This window comes from Rattus norvegicus, chromosome X, assembly GCF_036323735.1.
Source record: "Rattus norvegicus strain BN/NHsdMcwi chromosome X, GRCr8, whole genome shotgun sequence".
Lineage (NCBI taxonomy): Eukaryota > Metazoa > Chordata > Mammalia > Rodentia > Muridae > Rattus > Rattus norvegicus.
The window spans coordinates 101,573,928-101,598,875 of NC_086039.1; the positions used below are offsets into that span (position 1 = coordinate 101,573,928).

The 24,948-nt window shown below is 40.5% G+C and overlaps 2 protein-coding genes across 4 annotated transcripts in view; both read right to left on the reverse strand.

Annotated features, from left to right (window-relative positions):
- The window catches only part of Nox1 (NADPH oxidase 1), a 53,234-nt gene that overhangs the window by 1,590 nt on the left and 26,696 nt on the right, over positions 1-24,948 (reverse strand). The window contains exons 1-12 of one of the 3 annotated variants that reach the window (NM_053683.2): positions 21,422-21,593; positions 17,306-17,401; positions 11,491-11,601; positions 11,193-11,277; positions 10,724-10,872; positions 10,433-10,614; positions 10,211-10,343; positions 8,139-8,231; positions 6,864-7,099; positions 6,533-6,695; positions 4,885-5,031; positions 4,581-4,705 (exon numbers count right to left, since the gene is read on the reverse strand). In NM_053683.2, the coding sequence (NP_446135.2) occupies positions 4,581-4,705; positions 4,885-5,031; positions 6,533-6,695; positions 6,864-7,099; positions 8,139-8,231; positions 10,211-10,343; positions 10,433-10,614; positions 10,724-10,872; positions 11,193-11,277; positions 11,491-11,601; positions 17,306-17,401; positions 21,422-21,466 (1,565 nt within the window). In that variant the 5' untranslated portion in view covers positions 21,467-21,593. Of the gene's footprint in view, positions 1-4,580; positions 4,706-4,884; positions 5,032-6,532; positions 6,696-6,863; positions 7,100-8,138; positions 8,232-10,210; positions 10,344-10,432; positions 10,615-10,723; positions 10,873-11,192; positions 11,278-11,490; positions 11,602-17,305; positions 17,402-21,421; positions 21,594-24,948 lie in introns of those variants that run through there. The other 2 variants (XM_039099397.2, XM_039099398.2) reach the window with 2 other exon arrangements.
- Positions 21,971-22,314, reverse strand: LOC100910180 (60S ribosomal protein L36a-like). The gene has a single exon (XM_006257236.5). It carries the CDS (start codon positions 22,289-22,291, stop codon positions 21,971-21,973), a length of 321 nt encoding a protein of 106 aa, XP_006257298.1. The 5' UTR covers positions 22,292-22,314.

Genomic DNA, 24,948 nt, shown 5'->3' on the forward strand with positions numbered 1-24,948 from the left:
AAGGGATAGAGGAGTTGGGGGAATGATACAATTTCCATTTCAAAGAAATAAAAATACATTATAGACATATATGAAAATATAAAAAACACAATTATGCACTGGTAAAAACTTAAATTCGGTCATTAAAATTCTACTTTCTCCTAAGTAAACTTTTTTTCCCCAAGTCTTACATAGGCTCTCAGCCTTTCAGCCTTCCTCCATTTTATTGAGAACAGAGACACAAGAGATGTGGTACAATAAATATCATTATTAAATGGTAGGTGCCATAGTAGAGGCAGGCTAGAAAGATGGGAAAGTAAAGGGGCATAACTTGAGATCTAGTTTGCCTTTCACACTAAGTGAAGAAGCCTCAGCCCAAATGATGAAGCCAAAATGACCTACAGAGATACTGCAAGTTTGGGGGGTTTTTTGTTTGTTTTTTTTGTTTTTGTTTTAAAGACATGTCAAGCAGGAATAGTAAAACAGTGATTGGACTATGCTTACTTAAGACTAGAGTGTTTGTCACCTTGAGTTTAGCTGTATCTGTGTCTCATACCACATAAAGGTACCTGATATCACCATTTACAAAAGAGAAACACTTAGGAAAAATAAGTAAAGAAACTTATGTGGTGGTTTTTATTCAATTTTTAAACTACTCCTAAATTTTAATCTTTCCTTAATCATTAAACCATGTAGATTACACCCTTTCAGGGGTGTAACCCAAGAACAGGAGTATGTGTATAGTCAGTATAAAGAAACCTAGGTACAACTCTCTTGAGAAGCCTGCATCCATGTCATGGGATTGGATACTGTCCTTGTTCTATATGCTTCCCTGTTTAAATACTTACACTCACTCTGTTTCATTTCGGCTGGTCTTCAAATTCTTTTCTGCCAAATAATCAAGGAATTGACTTCCTGAATAGAGGTCTCTAAGGGAAACGGGTTGATCCATGTCAGCTACTGCAAGCAGGGTCTGCCTGGCCCGTTCTGACAACCCAACGGGAAGCTTTCCCTTTTCAAAATGAGAATAAAAATAACACCTACCTTTCAGGGTTGTTCTAAGAATTAAAAGCATAAAATAAATGGGTGAGTACCAGGCACCCGAGTGCACCTGAGCTAACTGCTGTATAAACTAACTTTTGTGGACCTAGCCCCACCCCATACTTTGATGTGCCTGTGAAGATGATTTTCTCCCAAAGCCAAGCTTTCTAATTACACCATGGATCTCGACTTCTCCGACTTCTTCTCTTTTTTACAGAAGTATGGTGTAATCCATGTACCATAAAGTGCACTCTTTGAACTGTACAATGGGTCACTCCTCCAGGAAAAGAGCCAAGACCTGCTGAGGTTGCTTGCAGAGGGTGGAGGGAATACAGAATGGGCAGTAGAGGAAGGGAGTTATGAATACCAGCCGAGGCCATGTGACCAGTTCCAGAAACGAGGATTATAAAGTAATATGAATGCTGCTTCTGTTTTATTTTGTTAAGAACACATTTATATTTAACATAAATTGGTATTTAAGTTTTGATACTAAAAGAATGTTCCCAAGTAACATTGCCCCTTTGTAAATTTCCAAATGCATTTGCAATTGTCCGAGGAATAGTTATATCATCTTAGGCATATTCATGACCTTGTTATGTTTCTTGTGGACATGGACTATTATTTGTGTCAACTTGACAAGGGGTGGATTGTAGTGGCTTTCCTGGTTGTCAACTCGACTGTATCTGGAATGAACTACAATCCAGAATTGGAAGGCTCACTTTTGATCCTGCTCTTGAGGCTGGGAGATACAAGTTTCTGACCTGGATCTTGGTATGGAGATCTTGAGGCAAAGTGGCTATGAATCCCAGGAGCTTAAGGCAAGGAAATCTCTGAGTTCAAGGTCATCTGGGACAAAGCAAGTCCCAGATTCTGGTGTGGTGGTACACCCCTTTAATCTGGGACAGACACACCTATTACTGGAGACCTACATAAGGACATGGGAAGAAGGAAGATTGTCTTCTTCACCTGCCCGCCTTGTGGGACTGAGCCACTGCTCGATCCTTGGATTTCACAGCTGCTGCTGACCATGGCTGGGGAGCTGGACTACAGACTGTAAGTCATCAACAAATTCCCGTACTATACAGAGACTAGCCATAAATTCTGTGACTCTAGAGAACCCTGACTAATACAACCATGGATCTTAACTTCTCCGACTTCTCCCCTTTTTAAACCAAATTATGGTGTAATCCATGTACCATAAAGTGCACTCTTTGAACTGTACAATGAGTGATTTTTGCTATAAGCACAAAGTTATGAAATCATCATCACTAATTCCATCCCCCTTAATGGAAACTGTAGATTAGAATCCACTGATTTCATCCCAACCATCCCACCCTACCCACATAATCACTGATCTACTTTCTCTACATATATTACCATACCATAAATGCCCTTCTCTTTTGAGTAAGTTTCAATATTGAAAAATTATTTGCACATGTAGGGGCAGGGGCATGTTCTTATGTGCCTGCAGAGTCCCAAAGAGGTATCAGGTTCTCTGAAGTTGAAGTTACAGGAAGTGTTATGTTGTCATTTCTCTTGGGTATATATCAAGGAGCCAGATTTCTGGACCATGTGGGCCTATGTCTAACACTTTAAAGAACTGTTGAAAGTTTTCTCTGGGAGTTGTAGTCTCACATCCCTATATAATTAATATAGTAAGAGTCCAGATTCTCCAATTCCTTGCCAACATTTGTCATTGTTCGTTTTTTGCTATGTCTATTTTATTCCTCTCCCTTACATACTGGATATTGTCCTGTCTCTAAAATACACTCAGCCACCCTTATACTAAATAGTGAGCACTTCTTGAGCATGCCATTCCAACACCCCTGCCCATGTTGCTGAAATATATTTTTCTCTTGGCTTCTGGGACTGCACTTCTCTTGATCCTTAGCCATTATCCTGGCTTATCATTCCTCCTCCCCACGTTCTGAAGGCAGTCCTTTAAAGTGTTCCTTCTCAGAGAGCAATGCGATGAGAAAGCAGAATGGGGAAATATCCCCAGAAAGAAAGAGATTTGGTTTGGGGTTGGAGGTAGTTGAAGGGGACACATGAAAACACAATAGAGTGACACATATGTGTGAAGTTATGATGGCGCCCATGAATAAGCAAATAAATGAAATGCTCTTCCCATTCTCCCTTTCTCCCTATTGTCTGCACCTTCTCCCCCATCCTTCTCACGCCCTCTCAACAGCTTCAGTAGATCGACACAGACAACATAAAAATTGCATAAGGCCTTTTGCTAACATTCTGCTTTAGAATTTGGGAAGCATTTGTATATTGACCCAATCTTCCCAACAATACAAATGAATAAGGCATGCATCTACTAATGTCCCCATTTGTGGACAAAAACTCCAAAGATCAGAGGGATTTTAGCTCCACTTACCATAACTGGAAAGTGTCAAAACAAGAATTGAGACCTAGGATAGCCCAAATTTATGTCACTACACATTCTCACCACGGCCTTCATGAAGCCTTTACTGTTCACTTCCTGTGTCCCTCCTGCCCTTTGACCTTTGGCACATTTTCCCTGAGGTGTCCACAGACCTGTTTCCTGGAGTGCATTATTCTACCTTGAATTAATTCTCTGCATTTCTTCTTTGAATCTCTACCTTAAAAAAAAACTGTATTCCCATTTTTTTCAAGCTGTTCTGGAATAATAATAGACAGATTTACACAAACTAGTGAATGACGCTTGTGGATTGCTCTTCCTCTGCCAGCTTGTTCAGGGGGTTACCAAAATCCTCCTCTTCTTTTTTCCTATTGGAACAGCCAGTTTTAGAGCATCTGCTTTTTTCTGTATGCTCTAACATGTCTCAAAATTCTCCAGAAAAGTGGGCATAGTGGCACGCATCTGTAATCCCAGTACTCTGAATATGGAGGAAAGAGGATCCAGAATTTAAGATCATCATCTGGCCATATATTGAGATTATGTATAATTGTAGAGGCCAGTCTGGATATGTAAAATGCTCTCTCAAAACATTGAGCTCTATTGGACAATTAACTAGATTAAAACACCGCAAATCATACTTTATGTAGAGACCTCAACTTTATGTAGACATCATGGAGCACTCCACCCCAAAAATGTATGCAAATCTCTCCAGTTTTCTGTTTTGTTCAGCACTATCTTTAGGAGCAAGTTTCTTCACCTTGTTCATTCAATAGGGACTTATGGGGACAATAAACAGCTTTTTATCAATGACAAGATCATGACCCTTATTTTACTAAAACCCTGGATGAAATTTCCTCATTCTTAAAGTTTTCTAATAAATTTATTTATTTATTTATTTATTTATTTATTTATTTATTTATTATGTGTGTGCAAGGGTTTGTGTGTGGGTGTGTGTAGAGCTGTCAGAGCTCAACAAGTGGGCAGAGTGTCATTTCATATGTGGAGGTCAGGACAATTTAAGGGAGTCTGTTCTCTCTTGCCATGTAGGTCTTAGTGGCAAGCACCCTCCCTTCCCTGATAATCCTTCTCAATGGGCCACTCTGTCCCAGGTGTGCTCAATATACTTAAACCCAAACTTTGCACTCAGTTAACTAGAGGACGAGGTACTTACTTGGGGTGGGCAGTAGCTATTCTAGAAAACTCATTGTCCCACATTGGTCTCCCAAAGGAGGTTTTCTGTTTCAGACCTGTCAGGACGTCAGTGGCTCTGTCAAAGTTTAATGCTGCATGACCAGCCTGGAATGAAAGAAATATAAAATTAGAAAAAGTTTGACAGCTGCCTCTTCTGTAAACTACTTTTAACTTTCAGTGTGAGGATGAGGTCAGGTAAGAAATGTTAATACTTATTTTGGTGTACATGCACTATACTCTGTCTTAACATTTGCTCCTGGAATCAGTGTTTCATATGAACTCACAATGTTGCTATCCCAGCCAGTGAGGAAGAGTCGGTAGTTTAGGAAATCCGGTTTGCCTAATTCGTCCATCTCTTGTTCCAGGGAATTCAATAAGTTGTTGAACCAGGCAAAGGCACCCGTCTCTCTACAAATCCAGTAGAAATAGATCTGAAATGAGCAAAATAATCCACACCCTTATTAAGAATCCTTCACAATGTACATTGTGATGACAGGGGTGTGAGTGTATAACATAAATGCATATATAACATGTATATACACACACATAGCTATAGACAAATGTTGACCAAGTCTAAGGGTAATGAATCACACAGAGTGGAAGACTTTTAGTTTGAGTTCTGACAAATTTCCATTACAGAAGGAACCTTCCAAGGTCATCTTTGTTACTGGGAGATCATCATGATGAGCAAAATAAGGGAGACTCAGAAAGCCAAATATTGTTAAGTTTTGTCTCATATGGGAAATGTGGAAATAGAATGAGGAGTATTTAGGGAACAGGAAGAAGGCTACTGGGACAGAGGCTGGAGATAGTGAAGGGGATGGATGAATATGGTCATAGTAGTTGACTTTAATAGAAATGTCATTATGAAATAATATTATGTATAATGAATATAAATTAAAAAGTTTAAATAAATAAAAATAAAACTGCAGTTGCAAGAACAAAGATCACTCACTGTTTTTTGCAGGAGGGGAGGGGGTTTTGTTTTGATTTGTTGTTTTCTCTTTTTATAGCTTGAGATGTGAGTTCTTTTTTCTTTTTATCATGGGCCTTAAAAGGTATTCTGTGCAGATTATAAAAGGCTACTTTAAAAATGATTTAAAAGGAACAACCTTAAACTAAATAGCCTTAGCTTGAAGAATTAGTGTAGTGAGAGTTTTGGTTTCTTTAAATCCCAGCTATTTTATGTGAATAGGTTTTTGTTTGAATCCCAGGTGTGGGGATAAGAGGCTGCTTCACAGCAGGTGATTATGATTTGCCTCCTACAGGAGCAGGGGCGTGATCTTTGCCAGCTGCAGATAGTTTGATTCTGGAGACTCTGGGGAATGTATAAATGAGAGAGCCCTGAGAGGGCCTGAGGCAGTGGCTGCTCCTTCTGCTGCTGACCCAACTGCTTCTGGTTCCTGCTGTTGCACTTTGTCCATGAGCAAAGAGACTAGAAGAAGTTGGAGTTATCCTGAAGACAAAGGTTGGACTTGCCCCAAGGAAGCAAATGCCCCTAACCAGCAGGAAGTATTTTAAAGAGGTCTCCACTTCCTTTCTCCTCTAACTTTGTTTCTCTCCTACTTAGTGTTGTGGGGTTGGAAGGGATTAGGGTGGAATAATGGTTGGAAGGGTGGGAGACACAAGAACCCAATAAAATAGCTAAAAATAAATACACCAACAGTTTACAGCCCTACAGAGCTGATCCACCAGACAGGGCGTTTCTCTTTTATGGCTTTTGTCTGAATTGACGAGATGCAGACTGGTCTCTAGCAGCCTGGACCATGCAACAAGCTGGACCAAATGCCTACTGTATCCCCTGCGAGTGCCCCTTTGAAGCCACCCCTACCCTATGCCTCACTCCTATCTCCAGATAGGTTCTTTGGCCCCACATGCCAAGGGTAAGACCTCAGGCAAGGGCCAGGTGAATAGTGAAATGTGGGAATGTACCTTTTGTGTTTTCAGCTTGTTGTGTGCACGCTGGAATTTGTACCAGATAGATTTCAAGAAGGAAGCAAAGGGAGTGACGCCAATCCCTGCCCCAACCAGTACAGCCACTTCGTACTGGAAGACATCCTCACTGACTGTGCCAAAGGGACCATCCACCTCGATCCTAGCCAATGAGAAAAGACAATGGATGCTTAAAGCCTCATCTCCACCCTTGAGCTCAAACATTGTCTCAGAAACGTTCTTAACAGACTTGCATTTCAGAAAGGAGCTGTTTTCTCTTTTTGGTTACTCTACATCCTGATTTGAGTCTCTGAAGGTCTCAAGGACCTACCTGGGCATTGGTGAGTGCTGTTGTTCAAATGTCCTTATGAGATTTTCTGTCCAGTCCCCTGCTGCTCGAATATGAATGGAGAAAAATTCTTCCTCTGGAGCAGAGGTCAGAGTAAAGGGATGCCATTCCAGGAAGGAAATCGAGGGGCAATTTACGAATATATACTGTCCTATTTCCATAGTAAAGCCCCGCTTCCTCATCTGCAATTCCAAAACTTTACATGGGTGCATGACAACCTGTGAAAGAAACACATAATTCATTAGAGGCAAACACCAAACACGACACCGACCGGCATTTAAATAGAAGGGGAAAGCTTGAGTGTTTCTGACTTCTAGGAAGAGGTCAAGTCCTCTCTAGAAGTCTAACCTACGACTTAGCTGCAGACAATGTTTGCAGTGTGGAAATGAGATTCTGTGTTGTCAGGGCTCCTGATACTTCAAGAGAAACAAAAGAGATCTTTAATGTTATTATATTTTAGTTATCATACAAAATGATTAATTTCACTGTGATATATATGAATACATATATATTATATGTTATATATTATATATTATATATATATATATATACTTTGCTTTCATACTCTATCTACATTTATATTTCATTCATATTTATTGCAAACAGGAAAAAATGCTTATTTTGCTTAACATAAGCTCAGGTTCCCATCTATATTTCTGTCAATGACTTCATTTCACTCTTCTTTATAATTGAATACAATCCTATTGTGTTCTTTTTAACGATTACTTTTCTTTCTGTGTGTGCTTGCTTGTCTGTCTATGTACCATGTGCATACAGTGCTCACAGATGCCACAGGAGGGTGTCAGAGCCCCTGGAGCTGGACTTACAAGCAATGGTGCGCTTCTATATGGGTACTCTTAACCACTCGGCCATCTCCCCAGTCCCCTGGAAAAATGCCATCTGCATTGTTTAAACATTGGTAACTAGTTCTTTAGTTTAGCTCACGAGAACAGTTCCAGAGCCTTGACCATAGAAGAAAAGCACTCATCGCTGAGTGGTATCCTCAATCTCAGTTCACCCTTTAAATAATCACCATGTACACAAAACAAAATACATTTGTGGACGACCTCTGGCTCCAGTCCCCTGTTGTTCCAGCCAAAGCCATATTTTCTCCAGTGTTGTCCAGCACTGGAGACACTAAGCATGTTTCCTCCTTCAAAATCCTTTTATGCCTTCGGACTGAACATGACGATTTAGTTCTGCACTCAAGTAGAACACAACTTTTATCACTGCAATGGAAACTGTACATTCTGTTACCTTGGTAATCACGACCTTCTGCCGGGAGCGATAAAAGCGAAGGATCCTTTCAAAGATATAAAAAGCAATCGGCGCGAGGATCCACTTCCAAGACTACACAAAGACATGGTAAAGAATGAAATTATCCTTCCATCTTTGAGGACTTATTTAAGTAGCACCTCATTTCTTCAGTTAGGGTGTATGTATCAAATTCTCTACTGTGTATCACTATCAAGTCACTAATTTCAGCAAAGTTTAGAATGGAAACAAATACAAAACAGTACTTTTGTTAATCTCATTAATGAAAGATATCATTCGCTGCAATTCACAGGTCATATCAGGAAGCCCATGGCAAAGATAATGCATAAGAGTATATGTGTATATTTTAAATTATATTCTAATTTAAAATTTTGAAAAATCTAAGAAAACTAGTCCATTATTTAAAAATGAAAAAAGAAAATTCACAATAGAAGCAAATGATTAAATACTAAACTAGCTATAAATATATATATATATATAGCAATTTTATATATATATATATATAAAATGACTGATGCTACTGGTAGGTAGAAATACACAAAACTTGACTTCCATCTCAGCACCACAAAACACCAATTACAAAACACAATAACACTGTAGTCCATCAGGTTGGTTGCTAAGGTTTATAGTGAGATTCTGAGCAGTCCGCATGTTCACATATGTAGCTGACAGCACTTCCCTAGATGGCAGTGTGCCATCACATCACAACAAAATCAAAAGCTTTCCCTCTCTTTTTAACCATGGAATTTCACTTCTAGAAAATACAGATTAAAAAAATAACGAGGGTGTGCATAAAACTCATGACAACTGTATGTCAAAATATTGACTACGAAAAAATGACTAAAATGCCATATTACAGATGCTTTTAAAACAAGTGTTTAAAAAGGAATATTTGACAACTCAGGACAGACACTATGACATAGAGGGATCACCTCAGGTTGTAGAACTATATAAATTCACTTCCAACGATTTTTAGGTTTTTTAACTATCTTGGATTAAAATGTATTGTTTATCTTAATGTTTAAATGGTAGATATGTTAAGAGTATCTTTTTGTAAATGTTTGTGGAAAGAACAAAGAAGTACATTTGAGTGACAAAACTGGTATCCTCAGCTTTAGGATATTACATGGCCAATCAAAGTGACTTCTGAACTTAAGTGTATATCAAAACAGGCCAATTTAATGTGTCTCCAGCATTATATGAAGAAAATACACTGATAAGCAATAATCCTCACCTGGGATCCATAAAGACTATGACATCGAACATCGTGACTTCAACTCAGTTATGTCCCCACTGTTGATAGATTCCACTCTAATCCCAGCAATCTGTCCATCTGGCCATTTATCTATCTAGGTCTGACACTGCACTTGACCTCCGCGGCTTCCGTGGCCCTGTGCCTAGCAATTGCAGGTAGACTCAACACCAAAGCTCTGCTCAGTTATGGCCCTGTGGCTTTGCCCTCTTTTTACATGAGTGCTGAGACTCTGATCTCGTGTTCTTATGCCTGTGTAACAAGCACTTTACATGCCCTCATAAAAACTGAAACAGCAATTATCAAGCACACTATAACATTAAAGACAGCCTACTTCAGGGATGCTTTGATTTTTCTCCATGGACATTTGACTGGGATTTCAAAGCTGAGCTCTGGAAGAATACAGAGATCAAGGGTTTCATCACTGGTTTCATTAAAAAAATAAACCTAGACCTGAATACAAATGCCATTAATTGCTGACTGTGACTTTACTTCATCTTACAAAATTCTAGTCTTTTTGTCCCAAAATGGATACGAAAGAATTACTTAGTTCAGAAATCACCTATCTCAGGCAGAAACACTGAGGTTTAGCAAATATTATTTCACCTCTATAAGAAGGTCCCACAACATGTAGCAGCCATTAATCCTATTTCTTTCAAGCATCCCTGTAATTGCCTGTTGCAGATGATTTTGGAAGACTGTAGATATCTTTCATAGGAAGGAACCAATGATGAACTAATAATGACAACACTTAACAGGTAACATTAATTAGGTGTTAGTCCTTCTCCCATGGCATTCTTACCTCAGGGGGTTGCCCCACAAAATGAGGACTCCTGCAACTCCTTTCATACTTATCCCACTCGTGGAAAGAGTATGAACAGTTGCGGGGATGACTTTCACTCATGCTCTCTTCTGTTTGACCCCGGACAATCCCCCTGAAATGTAGAAAGTAAGACAGTTTATGATAAAGAATTACTGCAATATCAGGGGCTGGGATACAAGAAAGGGGATCAGAAGACCTTACCCCAGGCCATGGATCCCTAAGCAGATGATATAGATGATGAAAAGGTGATGTGTATACCAGAAGAGCTCAAAATAATTCCTGCGGATAAACTCCATAGCTGAAGTTACCATGAGAACCAAAGCCACAGTGGCGACCACTCCAGTAAGGCCAGCAATACTGGTAAATGCTGCATACATCACTGTCTGTGAAAGGAGAAAGTGTCAGCCTGGCACACCAAAAAAATCCACCAAGAATACTATGATCTTCCTAATCGTGACCAGATGCCCATTCTTGGTCATCAAATCGCCTCACCACGTTTGGAGACTGGATGGGATTTAGCCAAGAATCTTCTTTCTCGGGATGGAATAGGCTGGAGAGAACAGAGGCAAGAGATCCATCCATGGCCTGTTGGCTTCTACTGTAGCGTTCAAAGTTAAATAGATGTGCAATGATATGAATAGCTAAGAGGAAAGATGGGAGGCGTCAGGAACATTCCAGCAAGCATACCTCACTGAAATAAAAGATTCAACCTATAGTGCCTAGCAGAATGCTGACTCCACAGTGTGCCCAACTACACAGAAAGACACGAGACCTTTTTATCTTCCACCCATTCAGTTCCCCAAGGAACAGAATATATACTCCATGATATGGATCTAAAAAAGTGTCTCTTAAAGTAGTTCCAGGTGATCATTAAATATTGTTCAATGTTTGCATACACAATCAAATAACACTAGACCCTGAATCACGTACTGTCCCTGGCTCCATGCGTTGCCGAGCTTACCTGTGAATATGCAGATCATATATGCCACCAGCTTATGGAAGGTGAGGTTGTGATCCAATGGCTTTCTCAGCGTGTGGTTGCAAAACTACAAATGCAAAGTCATCCTGGTCAGGTATCCCCAGCTGGCCTTAGGAAATTCACTCATTCACACCAACATGTCTTAACCACATCACACCAACACCCTGCCATCATCATCCACCAGAGGAGACCCCTGGCTTCCATTGCTAAGGATTTGGTCTTGAGCTTCAAGTACTCTTTCTTTAACGTGAAAGTTGAATGTAAAACAGCTGGAACTCACTGAGCAGGTGCCCCTCAGGAAGGAGAGCAGATTTCGACACACAGGAATCAGGATCACCATGCTGTTAAAATTCAGGCACAAAGCAGATGCTCTGGCCAAGGCCAAGGCAGTCTGGAACAGGGGAGAAAAGAGAGACTGCTACTTTATCTCAGTATCGAGCAGGTGAGGACTGCCCCAGTCTACTCTTCTAAGACAATGGATACTAGGAGAGGTCCCTGTACCCCTCTGTCATCCTCTCTGATACATCTGGCATACCAGGCCAATCTCTCTGTTTCCAAACAGAGAAAAATGTGCTGAACTTACTTAAATGAATTGAGAAATCCCCATAAGAGTGGTTTGCAATTGTTGGGTGATATATTTACTAATGTGAGCAAGAACAAGATCCAGTAATTCCACATTAACAAAGACAGTCTATGGATGCAACATTTTGCAGAGCATTTTTTTGTTTTGTTTTATATTAACAGGAAATATTTAATTTTCCAATCTCCACTTTCCATCTCTATAAACTGAAAGAAAAAATTTAATATATTACACAATATCTGTACATAGACAAGGTACACCCAATGGGGGTCAAAAACAAGAGAGAGAAAGGAATACAGTATCAGAAACCTATAAATCAGGAAGAATGAGGTGGCAACTGACACTTTCCCAATGCACCATTCTCTCTCAAAACCTGCTGGTAACCACTTTAGCACTGTACTTATATATGCATATATTACACACACACACACACACACAGAGAGAGAGAGAGAGAGAGAGAGAGAGAGAGAGAGAGAGAGAGAGGATCCTTGTTGTAGTATGTATGTGTCTGTCTCTGTCTATGTCTGTGAGTACCGCAGGCCATTGAAATAGAAAGGACCATGGGAGGAGAGGAAGAGAACTTAGGGTGGAAGTAGAAAACAATGAGAGGACTAGGTTGCCTGTGACTTGAAAACAGAAGAGGGGACATTTCAAAAGAGTTAGGAAAGCAGCAAGTTGGGCCTGGGGGAGATTTGGGGAAGGCATTGCAGGAAAAAGATGAATAAGAACAAAGTCAAATCGACATACGTGTTTGACAATGCCATAATGGAACCCATTACTTTATATAGTAACTTGAAAAAGGAAGTCAGGGAAGGAGGGAGGAAGAAATGTTGTCAACCATTTAAAAGAAAAAGGGAAAGAAAAGAAAAATGAAAACCATTTTTTTCCATACACCCTAAACTCAGGACAATGTGACCTCAGTAAAGCAAGTCAGGTCAAGGTCGCTACCATCCACAACAGCTTTCAACAGCAGACAATGCAGTGGACAGGAAGCTTTCCTATTTCTTTCCCCTTTCGGAAGCTTCACATGGCCCTGGCTTTCTCCTGCTGCTGAGTCACGCACTCTGGCTGTTTTGGGTAGAGACAGCCTGTTCCATTGCAGAAGAAATTTTCTCTGCTCATCTCAAAGATCTTGCATTTCCACATTGGCTCCAACGGTGTGACTTATTTGAGTCACAGAGGATTCTTGATGCTAAAATTGGCAAGTGAATTGAAATTATGTGACTAGAACTTCACATCTCCACATTCTGTGGCAGTAATCCATCCAGGATTAATTCTTTTAGAAAAGAAAACAACAAGAACGAACACATTTTTATTCTTCCTGGGACCTCATAGGGAACTATCCCAAAGTATATTAATTTCTCTGTATCAAGTTATTGAAAGCCTGTAGTCACTAAGGCCTTATTTACTATGAGTTTAAATTCCTTCCTCCGTTCCTTTTTTCTATGATTCATACTTAATTGAATGGTTCTCTGTATTCTCCTAAGATGAGCATGATTTTTAAAAATACCATATGTTATGGTCCATCAATAGAAGGGTCTGATACTCTTCAAACATGAGAAGCAGTGGTATCGATATCTAAAAGCCAGTTTTTAAAACTTAAGTTTATTTTTTAGTTTTCTTTTGTACAAGTATATTGTATGTTCATCAGCTTCCCACCCACACCCTTCTTTTTTTTTTTTTCTTTTCTTTTTTTCGGAGCTGGGGACAGATCCCAGGGCCTTGCGCTTCCTAGGCAAGTGCTCTACCACTGAGCTAAATCCCCAGCCCCCACACCCTTCTCAGTCTCCTTTGTCTCCCTGCCTTCTAAATCTTCTTTGCCTTATACCAGACAAGCACACAGTTTTACTTCTTCTTACATGTCATATACACATGTGTGGCATTATTTACCCACTTAAAACTTGAGACCTACCAATGACAGAAAACCGTGTTTGCCTTTCTGCGGCTGATATGATTCTCTTAATATAATTATCTTCAGTGCATCCATTTTTCCGCAAATAACCCAATTCTGTTTCTTCTTTATGGTTTAAGGAAGAAAGACGTTCTGTTGTGGATACACTATATTTTGTTTCTCTATTCCTGGGCTAACAGTTCATAGACCTTTTAGACATGTTAACTGGAGCCTCCACAGTTCCAACATCTGCCAATTTGGATCATGTAAACGTGCTGGATTGGAAGATACCAGCCTGATGTCCTTGAATGCAATACTGGGACTCTTCTTGCGATTGTGAACTAGAATGAGATGTCTTAATTCCAGTCACCTAAAAAGACACCTAAGACACACAGGATGTAGAAAGTGACATTCCATCCATCCACTATCTGGAATTCGATCCCCTTTTGGACTGAATTCAAAAGGCAATAAGTAAGTCCTACTGTATTTGCAGACACACAAAAAAGACCAACTTTTATTAAAGTAAGATTCAGATGTAAGTAAATATTACCTACCTTTGGAACAAAAACAAAATGTGTGCCTGATGCATCTGTGAACACATCACTGTGGCTGTTTACATATGTAGCAATCTATTAATAGTGCTGATCTCTGAGGAGTGGATAGAATGGGTTTTCACATGTTACTGACTTGCTTTGTTTACAATGCTTGATACTCACTGCAAACAACATCATTGTAATTCACGGTTCCCTCTTATTGAAAATAGGTTTGTTCCTCACTTAATATATCTTGATTATGGTTCCCCTTCCCCTACTCCTCCCAGTTCCTCCCTACCTTCCTTCCCTTCTAGACCTATCCCTTTCTGTTTCTCATTAGAAAATAAACAGGCTTCTAAATAAATATTATATCTATATTATTACATTATGTTTATAATATATATTATAATATTATTAAGGAACAAGAAATGGAGAGTGGAACACTCAGCTGTAAACAGGATGTCTTCATCTAATCCCTCCACTTAGAGCTTAGAAACCCAGTGGAAGAGGAGGAGAGAGAGGGGTAAGGGGGAGGGAGAGGGGGAAAGGGAGAGGGAGAGGGGACACCAAGGAAATAAGGCCCTCAGAAGCAGCAGGATCATTGCACATCTGAACACACAGAGACTATACCAGATGGGGCCCTAGAGCTGAAAGGAGAAGTGGACACATCGCCATCCCTAATCCTGGTTAACTCCAATTGCTAACCACTTGCAAATAAAAATTGTTTCCTCCAAGAGTCTCATTAGGGAAACAAACTATCTTAAGAGTAATAGGCTGTGTGCCCAGCAGTACGTGCCAACAGACTTCAATGGCGTCTTTGGATGTTCCTTGTCTCATTATGTCCTGTCAGAGATTTAAAAAAAAAGAAATTATCTTATTTTAATTTCTCTCTCTCTCTCTCTCTCTCTCTCTCTCTCTCTCTCTCTCTCTCTCTCGTGTTTTTCTGAGATTCCTGTGTGACTCTATGTCTATAATTCATTTTTAAATAGGACTTTAGGAATCAAAACAGCCACAGGATATCAGTATGATTCATTTCTCTGCAGCTGACTTTTTGGTCATGAAGAATGTTCTTAATAACTAGTCATATTTATTGCATCACTCTATTATTACAAGGCTATTTTAAGACAAATTAACACTTCCTTTGGAACTTTAGTTTCTAAGGGGGGGATGGAGAATGAACTTTTCACGTAGGAAACAGCAGGGTGAAATAACCAGTAACCAGAACATTCAAATTCATCGTGATCTCAGCATGTGTCCTTTGATTATAACAAGAAAAAGATTGTTTTAAAAGGAGAGCTGCCTTTAAATATGAACACAGTGTGAGTCTTTGTGGAAAGCAACGGAAATGAAGCTCTGTCAAGATGAAAGTGTACTAACCAATCCCCTACTCCTTACTCCATGACAGAGAGAAGTAGAAAGCAAGCTGTCCTAAGTAGGTTGTGCCCAGGTAGGTGAACCACTCTGGAAAGAGACTGCCTCACTTCTGGGTTTCCTCCCAGCCACCGCCACACATGTGTGGTCAGCTAACTCTGCCCCCCTTTTCTGTACTTGATTTACCACCTTTCCAGCCTTCTCCTTTCTGTCCTTACCCTGAACTAGTCCAACTTTTCTGTAGGCCTTGAGTTCCTCCCTTCCATCCAAAGTATCCCTCTATTTCACAGGAAGGCATTAAACTACAGCTGTGCTTTCTAAGTTTTCTTTTAATTTTTAATGACATTTAGTTGCCTGAACGGGTCTGAATCAGATGGGGTCCAAGTACTGAAAGAAGTAGACCTGTGCCCCAATCCCTAACCCAGAAGCCGTGTCTGGTTAATAGCCACTTGCAAAGGAAGTGGAAGATTTTAACAAACAACAGTAACGACAAAAGAAGAGAGAGTTAGTTGGGTAGTAATGGAATGTCAACTCTGTAGTTTGCACTTAACAAGCTCATACAGTTCACAAAGCATTGTATTACTTCCCCTGAATTAGTTCTTGCAAGCCCCACAAAATGGCTCTGAGGTAGATACTTCATTTTACAGGTGAAAGGATTGATCCAAGAATTTCATGATGCAAGAAAAGGGTGGTGTGTGTCTGTGTGTATGTGTGTGTGTGTGTGTGTGTGTGTGTGTGTGTGTGTGTGTGTGTGTGTAATCAGATCTTCTACGTGTGAGTCCCAGGTATTAATCAGATAATCAGGCTTAGTGGCAATTGCCTTTACCTGCCAACACTCCTCCCAAGCCCAAGTCAAGATTTCCTTCTTCATTCTCTATTTTCTTTTTTGTTTTTATTGACTCCTTACCATTTTCCAAATGTTATTTTGCAGTGCTGGGAACTGAACCCAGAACTTGAGCATACCAGGCAAATGCTCCAGCATTTATATCAGCGAACTCTTCCTTGAAATCATGAGCAGGAGGCCATTTGTCAGGGGACAGTTGCTCCAGCCAAAGTGGAAGCAGAGGCAGGAGCTGTCTAGTTAGCCATCTGGCACCCTGGAGGGTAACCTGAGCTTCAGAAAACCAGCTGTGAATCCCTACCTACTAGTTTCCCTTAGCTCGTGTTTTCCTTGTTGAGGAGCGTACCCACTGCCAGATGTAGCCAATAAAGGACATCCTGTTCACTTAAATTAGAACTTCATGTGAAGCCAGGCATGGTGTTACACACCTTTAATCCCAGCTTTCTGGAGGCCAAGAGGCAGATGAGACCCTGCCTCAAAAACAAAACAAAACAAAATAAAAAACTTTACATAAAATAAACATGAATGGTTTTGTATACTTACATATATAGTTGGAGTATATATCTATCAAATATGTATGATACATTGTTTATCTGAAATTCAAATTTCAATGAGCGTCCTGTATTTCCCCCCTGGTAAAACTAGCCCCAGAAGAAATTAAAACACTGGGTCAGGGAGGAACAGAAATGGAAGATTTTAACAAACAACATCAACGTCAAAAGGAAACAGTAGCCAGGCCTGGTGGCACGTGCCTATAATCTCAGCTGTTGGGGAGGCAGGGGCATGAGGAGAGCTAGGCCACCAAGGGCCACATTTTAGATTACAGCTTAAGAAAAAAGAAAAACATAGAAATTTTCCACATCACAGCAAAATACTCACTCCGAGAATTTCTCTCGTGTAATAGTACTTGTCAGACTTCTCATAATTCAGGAAGACGTACACAAACAGAAAAATGTTCAGCCCCAACCAAGAAACCTAGAAGAAGAAGCACAGAATTCGGGAGGAATTGGGAACGGTATATGAAAGAGATAGGAAATGATGGGGCATCTGGAGCACCTGGTGTTCATCCATATTCATTTTAAATGACTGTAATCCTGCCGGTATCTAACCTGTTTTCAGAGTGAACAATCTGAGACCTGCATTAGATGCCGGTGAGCAGGATCAGCAAGTTAAGGCCCATGGATGACATCTGACTCATCAGTAGACTTACATGACCTGACACGTGCATTTTGGTTTCCCTTTAACTGATTGCAAGCATCAAGAGAATAATGCACGGTGACATAAAAATGATATGGCACTCAAATGTCATTGACTATATATAAAGTGGGGGCCGGATGTCTGCTCTGGTCCATATTGTTTAGGGATGGTTTTCATCTTGCTATGGTGAAGCCGAGTAGCTAGAACCGAGACCAAATAGCTCGCAAAAGCCTAAAATGCACACCGCTGGCTTTCTTTAGAAACATTTGCCAGTTTCCGGACAGACTGGAGCTTTCAAATGACTGCACTAAAAGATGGCACTAAGTAAACGTGTGAGTTTCTGAAGAAACCAAGAATAAACTTCGCATCTTTAAAACAATGCCCACTGGAAAAACAAAAACAAAACAGCGGAACTGTCCCCAGATGGGCCTGCCTATTTAATTACACCCTGACATATATTTTGCTGCTTAGAGGTTGTGAGGCTTTTCTTTTTTCCTTTTGCAAATTAACCTATTGTTTTGCACTTGCTTGAGCTGTGAAGTCTCTGTGTGTCTGTCTAAACCTCTTCACATTGGCTAAGAGGACAACTTGGAACCCACTACATGTTGCCATGGAGATGAAACAACTGAGCACTATCTCAAGTTTGGAGGTGCTTGTCTACAACTGAGCACATCTCTGTAGCCCAGGGATATGCCTTTTGATATGTCCCTTACCACAAATCCCTAAGAATAATTCATCACAGGTAAAGGCCTTACCTGTGACATGACCCACTCATATCACCTAGACACACATCACTCATAGACCCATAGCAATAGAGTGAAGTGGGGTTTTAACATTTTTATTGGATTTTTTAAATTTACGTTTCAAATGTTATCCCCTTTCCCGTCCGTAAACCCCCTATCCCATCCCTGCTCCGCCTTCTTCTATGAGGGTGCTCCCTTACCCAACCACCCACCCCATCCCACCTCCCTGCCCTGGCATTTCCCTACACTGGAGTCTGCAGCTTTCACAGGACCAAGGGTCTCTCCTCCCATTGGTGCCCAACAAGGCCATCCTCTGCTGCATATGCAGCTGGAGCCATGGGCCTGTCCATGTGTAAAGTAGTTTTAAGCGTAACATTGGAGTCAAATACCTGAGGCTCAAATTCTAGTACCATCACTTAGTAGCTCTGTAACCTTAGACATTTAAATTTATTGGATCGGTTCTTTCACATGTAAATTGAGATATCTACCTCATAGCAGATGTAGAGCTTGCAAGAACTAATGCATGTGAACTGAGTAATAGCGTGCTTTGTGTATAGTAGGAGCTTAATAAATGCTAATGTCAGAGCTGAAGTTCCATTATTGCCAAAATAGCTTTTGGTCTCTCTCTCTCTCTCTCTCTCTCTCTCTCTCTCTCTCTCTCTCTCTCCATTCTCTTTCTCCCTCTCTCCCTTCCTTCTTTTTTTGTCTTTTGTCCTTCTTCCCTCCCTCCTTTCCTTTTGTTCTTTTGTGTGTGAGAGAGATGGGGCCTCATTTCAGCTGATTTTGCCCAAGCTAGTCTTGAACTCCTAAGCTTAGGTTATCCTTCCAGCTCAGTGTCTCAAGTAGCTGGAAAAATAGGAGCCATATTCAATCAACTCCTTTCTGCCTCCTTTGCCCAGAGTCCTTTTTCAGTGTTGATATATTTTAGAGACAGTGAAAAACGGAAATTGAAAGGCCCAGATATTTGGAGTGGGAGGTATATGGGTGGAGTTGGAGGGAAGAGAGGGGAATGATATATATGTATATCATATATTCTTATGTGAATTTTTCTAACAAATAGAATGGGAGGGGAATGGATTCGGTGAGCAGAAAAGCTCATGTGGGGGATCAGAATATTCCTGGATGTGGAGTGGACTCAGGAACACAAAACTCTGCATAGACCCCCTGTAGGCAAGGTAAGTGAAATACAGCAAAACCGAGGAGCCACTGTGGATGGAAAAGAAGGTAACCTGCAAGACCTGAGAAAAAAGAATTTTTGAGTAATTTATTCATTATTTAAAAATAATACATAGGAGTACATGCCAGAAATAGCAAGAAGTTGAGCCCACCAGCAGGGCTGCAGAAGAAATCGTGGAAACTAGAAGCCAGAGAGTTAAATACGACTCATCCCTGCAAGTGATGAATTTCTCCAGCCAAAAACGAATGCAGAGATGGGGAGGCAGTGGCTTGTAGAGCAACAAACAGCATTGATCTGAAGCTAATCACTTCACTTAATGAATTGCCCATTCCTCCACCAGCTGATCTATCACCACCCACAGCTTGTGGGGCCCGAAGTCTGGACAGAATAAATATTTGGTCAAGGTCATCCAGCAGCAAAACTGAAAGTATGAGCTCGGTTTCCCGTCTCCTGATCTTTGTTATAGTGCAGACGGAACTAAACACGGGGCACCGAGTATTAAAAATATAAACCAGGGGATAGCCTGATTAAACCAAGCTCTTGGCTTTTCATTAAACATTAAACAAAAAATCCCTCCAAGGGCACTGCTTGCTTTTTACCTGTAGCACCTGAAAACTCTTACAGGACTCAAGAAAAGTGGTAGAAAGAAAGAAGGAAAGAGAGGGGGAAGGAAAGAAAGGAAGGAAGAGAAAGAAAGAAAGAAAGAAAGAGAGAGAGAAGGAAAGAAAGAAAGAAAGAAAGAAAGAAAGAAAGAAAGAAAGAAAGAAAGAAAGAAAGAAAGAAAGAGAGAGACAAAATTTCTCCAGAATGATAGTGGGCTATATAAGACATCTTATAGAATGAGTGCTAATTTCCTCAAACAAGACAAGAGCCCCAGGAGAGAAATAAAATTCTAGGAGACCGAGGAAGGACATGGGAGCCTCACACTTAGGTGTGACTTAAAAATGTAGGAAGAATAGTTAAGAAAAGGGGTGGTGGTGGTGGTGGTGGTGGTGGTGGTGGTGGTGGTGGTGGTGGTAGAGGTGGTGGTGGTGGTGGTGGTGGTGTGTGTGTGTGTGTGTGTGTGTGTGTGTGTGTGTGTGTGTAGAAAGGGATTCCATGTAAGCGGAATGGTGAAAAAGTTCTCGCCTGAATACCAATGAACTGGGTTTGAGTCATAGTTTGCCAATTCGCTGTGTGCCATCTGGATTGATTTCCTTCATAAAACTCAGGAGATTGCTTTATATCTGCTCTGTGTAATGCAGTAGTTAGCTGTACCAGCATGTAGTTATAAATCACGCTACATCTGGCTACTTCTGATGTGCTGGGCATCTAAAATACACAGTCTTCCAAAGACTTAGAAATAATAAAAAGTATATTGATATTTGATATGGCAATTACATGTGGAAAGAATGTCCATGAATTATGTCTGTTTCCTCTTATCCTCTTCAGCACAAGTATGAGATAGTTTAGAAACCCTACAAGTGACTCGCAGTCTCTTTCTACTGAGCATCGCTGGGTCAAGCTGGCCTCAAAGAGCTCTTTCATATCAAGCAGTCAATTATTTTATGCAGTCTTGATGGCAGCCTTGTAGGGAAGACAGAAATGAAGGCTCCATGACACCAATTTGATAAATAAGACCGAAGAAAAAAGAGGAAAAAATGAAAACAGATTTCAACTGCAAGTTCTACTCGTTTGGCAAACTCAACTTCAAATCATTTGGCTTTGTTCTCTCATCTGGCCCAGAGTTGGCTTTTTCTACATGTTAACTGGTTCTAATAAGGCCAATAACTGCTACAGACACTTTCTCTTTCGAATAACTTCACAAATATTTACAAACACGATGTCTTCTTAACTCGGCTAACATCCCTAATTAGTAGGAAATGAAACGCCACTTACCAGAAACAAAACTGAGAGCCAGTGGTTAACCAGCCAGTTTCCCATTGTCAAATGGAGGTCTGGAGCCTCTTAGGAGCAATCTGGTTTCTCTGATGGGATCCTTCAGGATAGGAACTTCTGTCTAGCTCAAGATATATGTCTTTATGACACTCAAATGCACACCTACTCAGAAAGCTTCCAAAAATGAATAAGTGTACTCTGCCTTCCTCCTGTAGACGGAACTTTTATCAGCTTAGGTGGACAAGCCCTGCCTATGACAACCACAGGGGTTTTCCCTGCTGAGGTTTTTCACCCCTTCAGGAAATATCAGTCTTCTTATGTCAAAATAGTCTCTCTGATAATCTTCACAATGTGATTTCATATAGCACTGCTTTCCTTGATAAGACATTTATTGAAGTTTTTGAAGACCACGTAATTAGGCTGAGAAACATAAATAGAGAAGTAGAGAGTGGAGCATGTGTTTTAAGGAAGTTTCTATTTTTTAATTCTTATTTATTTATTTATCTTTTTGAAAGGTCAAGATTTTATTGCCTTCATAACAAAGTCGGCTTAGAACTGGATCACTTGGCCCTTTCTCTTCTTGTCACCTCCCAGTTCAAAGTACTCGCATCCCTTAACAGCCAGCATCCTCTTAGATCTGCAGCTGGGCTCAACGCACTCCAGTCTCAGCACAATCTTCTTTGTGGTTTTAGCCTTTTTGTGGAAAATGGGCTTAGTCTGCCCACCACAGCCACTCTGTTTCCTGTCATAACGGTGCTTTCCCTGGGCATACAAAGAATCCTTGCCCTTCTTGTACTGCGTCACCTCGTGGGGTTGGTGCTTCCCACATTTCTTGCAGAATGTCTGGCGGGTCTTAGGAACGTTCACCATGTTTGCAGGAGCACTGTTAGCTCAGAAAGCCTTTCTAATTTTTAATTAATTAATTGTGAAACAAGGTCTCATGTAGCCAAACTTGCCTTAATTAAGCTATGTAGTTGAGGATGACTTTGGGCTTCTGATCTTGCTTCCTGGGATTATAGGGGTGATCTCCACACCTACTTTATGCAATATTTGGGCCAAAAACAGGACTTCTTCCACCTTAACCAAGTACTCTAGGAAACTGAGTTACATTCCCAGAGCAAGGAAGCTTTTAGAGCTGAACCCTGCATAGCAGCGCAGTCTATCTAGACCATAGTTCAGCTAACTCAGAAATTTCACTCGACCAGTTTCCCTGCAGGATGATTCCAGACTGATGAGCATGACATTTGTGCTAAGGAGAGCTTCAGTGGCTGGAAGGACAGACAGAATAAGAACCATATGCCTTATTCTTTTTTAAAAGGTGGAGCTTTCAGAAGTAGGAAGGTGAACAGACACACTAGAGTACACAGAGCATAAATGTGTAAATTACAGAATAATTCTAAGAAGTTACTATCTAATTTCTGACTTCCTGGTTTAAAAAAAAATACGACAGTTGTTTGCAGTATCTTAAAGTTCCTCTTTAATCATGTCTCTTTTCTCTCCTTCACTACATGCAACCTGAACTTTGAGTCAATATTTCCCTTTGCTTCAGATTATTTTTATAGCCATAGGTGCAGAACTATCAAACTATTTGATTATTTTTATTCTGATTCTTTGTCTTATTTTTAATTTTTGGGAAAGAAGTGCAGCCATGTGTGTGTGTGTGTGTGTGTGTGTGTGTGTGTGTGTGTGTGTGTGTGTGTGTGTTGCCGGCTTCTGTGCTTTGCTCTCTGAGCATTTTCTTCCGAGAGTCACACATGTTGGCAAGTCAGTTACATTGTATAGACCCATTTGTTCCTTCTACTGTCAACTGAGTAATGATGAGAGAAGATTAATGGAGTGCCACATATATGCCACATTTTGTTTAAAGTCGACACCCGGGAGTGGAATTCCTGGATCCTGAGATTCACAAATGCCTTTCATGGCCAATCTTCACATAACTGTCTGCTCCAAGGATTTTGCTCACATCCTCCATGCAAACTTTTCAGCTTATTAAATTCAGCACCATTTAGTTCAACTGTTAATACTTTCATTTTAACTTTTGATAAGTGCCTACTCTAGTTTGTAGATTTTTAAAATCTATATTCATAATGACTTCTTTTCCCTTGCTTATACATTTTTAGTTCATTTATGAATTGTAGTTGTAGTTTACATTTCATGTTGTTTTAATGTGAGTGATAAATGCATGGGTGTAAGTCTGAGTGCCCAGGTATGTGGAAGAGACCAGAGGTCAATGTCAAGTCCAGTTTATTTTTTGAGACAAGTCTTGCTCATTGACCTGAAGCTTGTATTTTGGCTGGAGTGGATAACCAGCCAGCCTCAAGCCCCAGAGATCCAACTCTCTCAGTACTAGGCTCTGAGATTGCAGAGAACCCTGGCATACTGGGCTTTTACCCTGACAATGGAGTTCTGGAGTCAGGTCCTCATGCCTGTACAGTAAACACTTTACCTACTTGGCCATCTTCCCAACCCCATCTTTGTACCTTACTAGTGTTTTCTGATAAATAGAGATTCTTATGTTTGATTCTTTCTTCTCTCTCTCTCTTTCTCCCTCTCCCTCTCCCTCTCCCTCTCCCTCTCCCTCTCCCTCTCCCTCTCTCTTAAAATGTTATGGTTTTGTCTGTTACAATTGTGTTTTAGATCTATCTGGATTCTTTTTATTGTTACATATGCTACAATTCTTGTATAGAGGTCAGAGGACAACTTGAGATTTTAAGTTCTCTCATTCCACCACATTGGACTTAGGGATTTAACTCTGGTCCTCTGGCATTAGAGTGGTCATCCTTATCAGCTGAGTACTCTCAATGGGTTTTAAAATTAATGTTTGGGGGCTGGAGAGATGGCTCAGTGGTTAAGAGCACGGACTGCTCTTCCAGAGGTCCTGAGTTCAATTCCCAACAACCACATGGTGGCTCACAACCATCTGTAATGGGATCTGATGCCCTCTTCTGCTGTGTCTGAAGACAGCTACTGTGTACTCACATACATGAAATAAATAAATATATCTTTAAAATTAATGTTTGTATTAATTCTTTAAGAACCTCATAACTGATTCAGATTCACCCTCTATTCCTCCCTTAACTCCTCCCAGATCTATCTCCATCACCTAAGCTTACACTCTCTTTTGCTTCTTTTATAGAGCTCCCGTCCAATTTGAGTGCTCCATAGACTCGTGGCTACCCCATCCTCTCTGACTTCTTGCTCTTACAATCTCCCCATCCCAACAGTTCCTTAGCCTCAAGGGAAAACGAAATCACAGTGTCCCATTTGTGGCTGAGCACTCCACAGGCCTCTTACTCTCTGCACTTGGATCAGCTGTAAGTTTCTGTGTTAACTGCCATCCACTACCCAGGTGTGAGAGCTGCAGTATTCCTATGGACATAGAGATACAAATTTAGAGAACAGTTTGATGCTATCTCCATTTAGCAAAATAAATAGTAGCCTCTGAGCTCCCCAGCCATGGGTCCTTGATTTACAGCGTGTGTTTCCTCCTGACAGGATGAGGTAGGGAAAACAGGCCTTAAACTCAA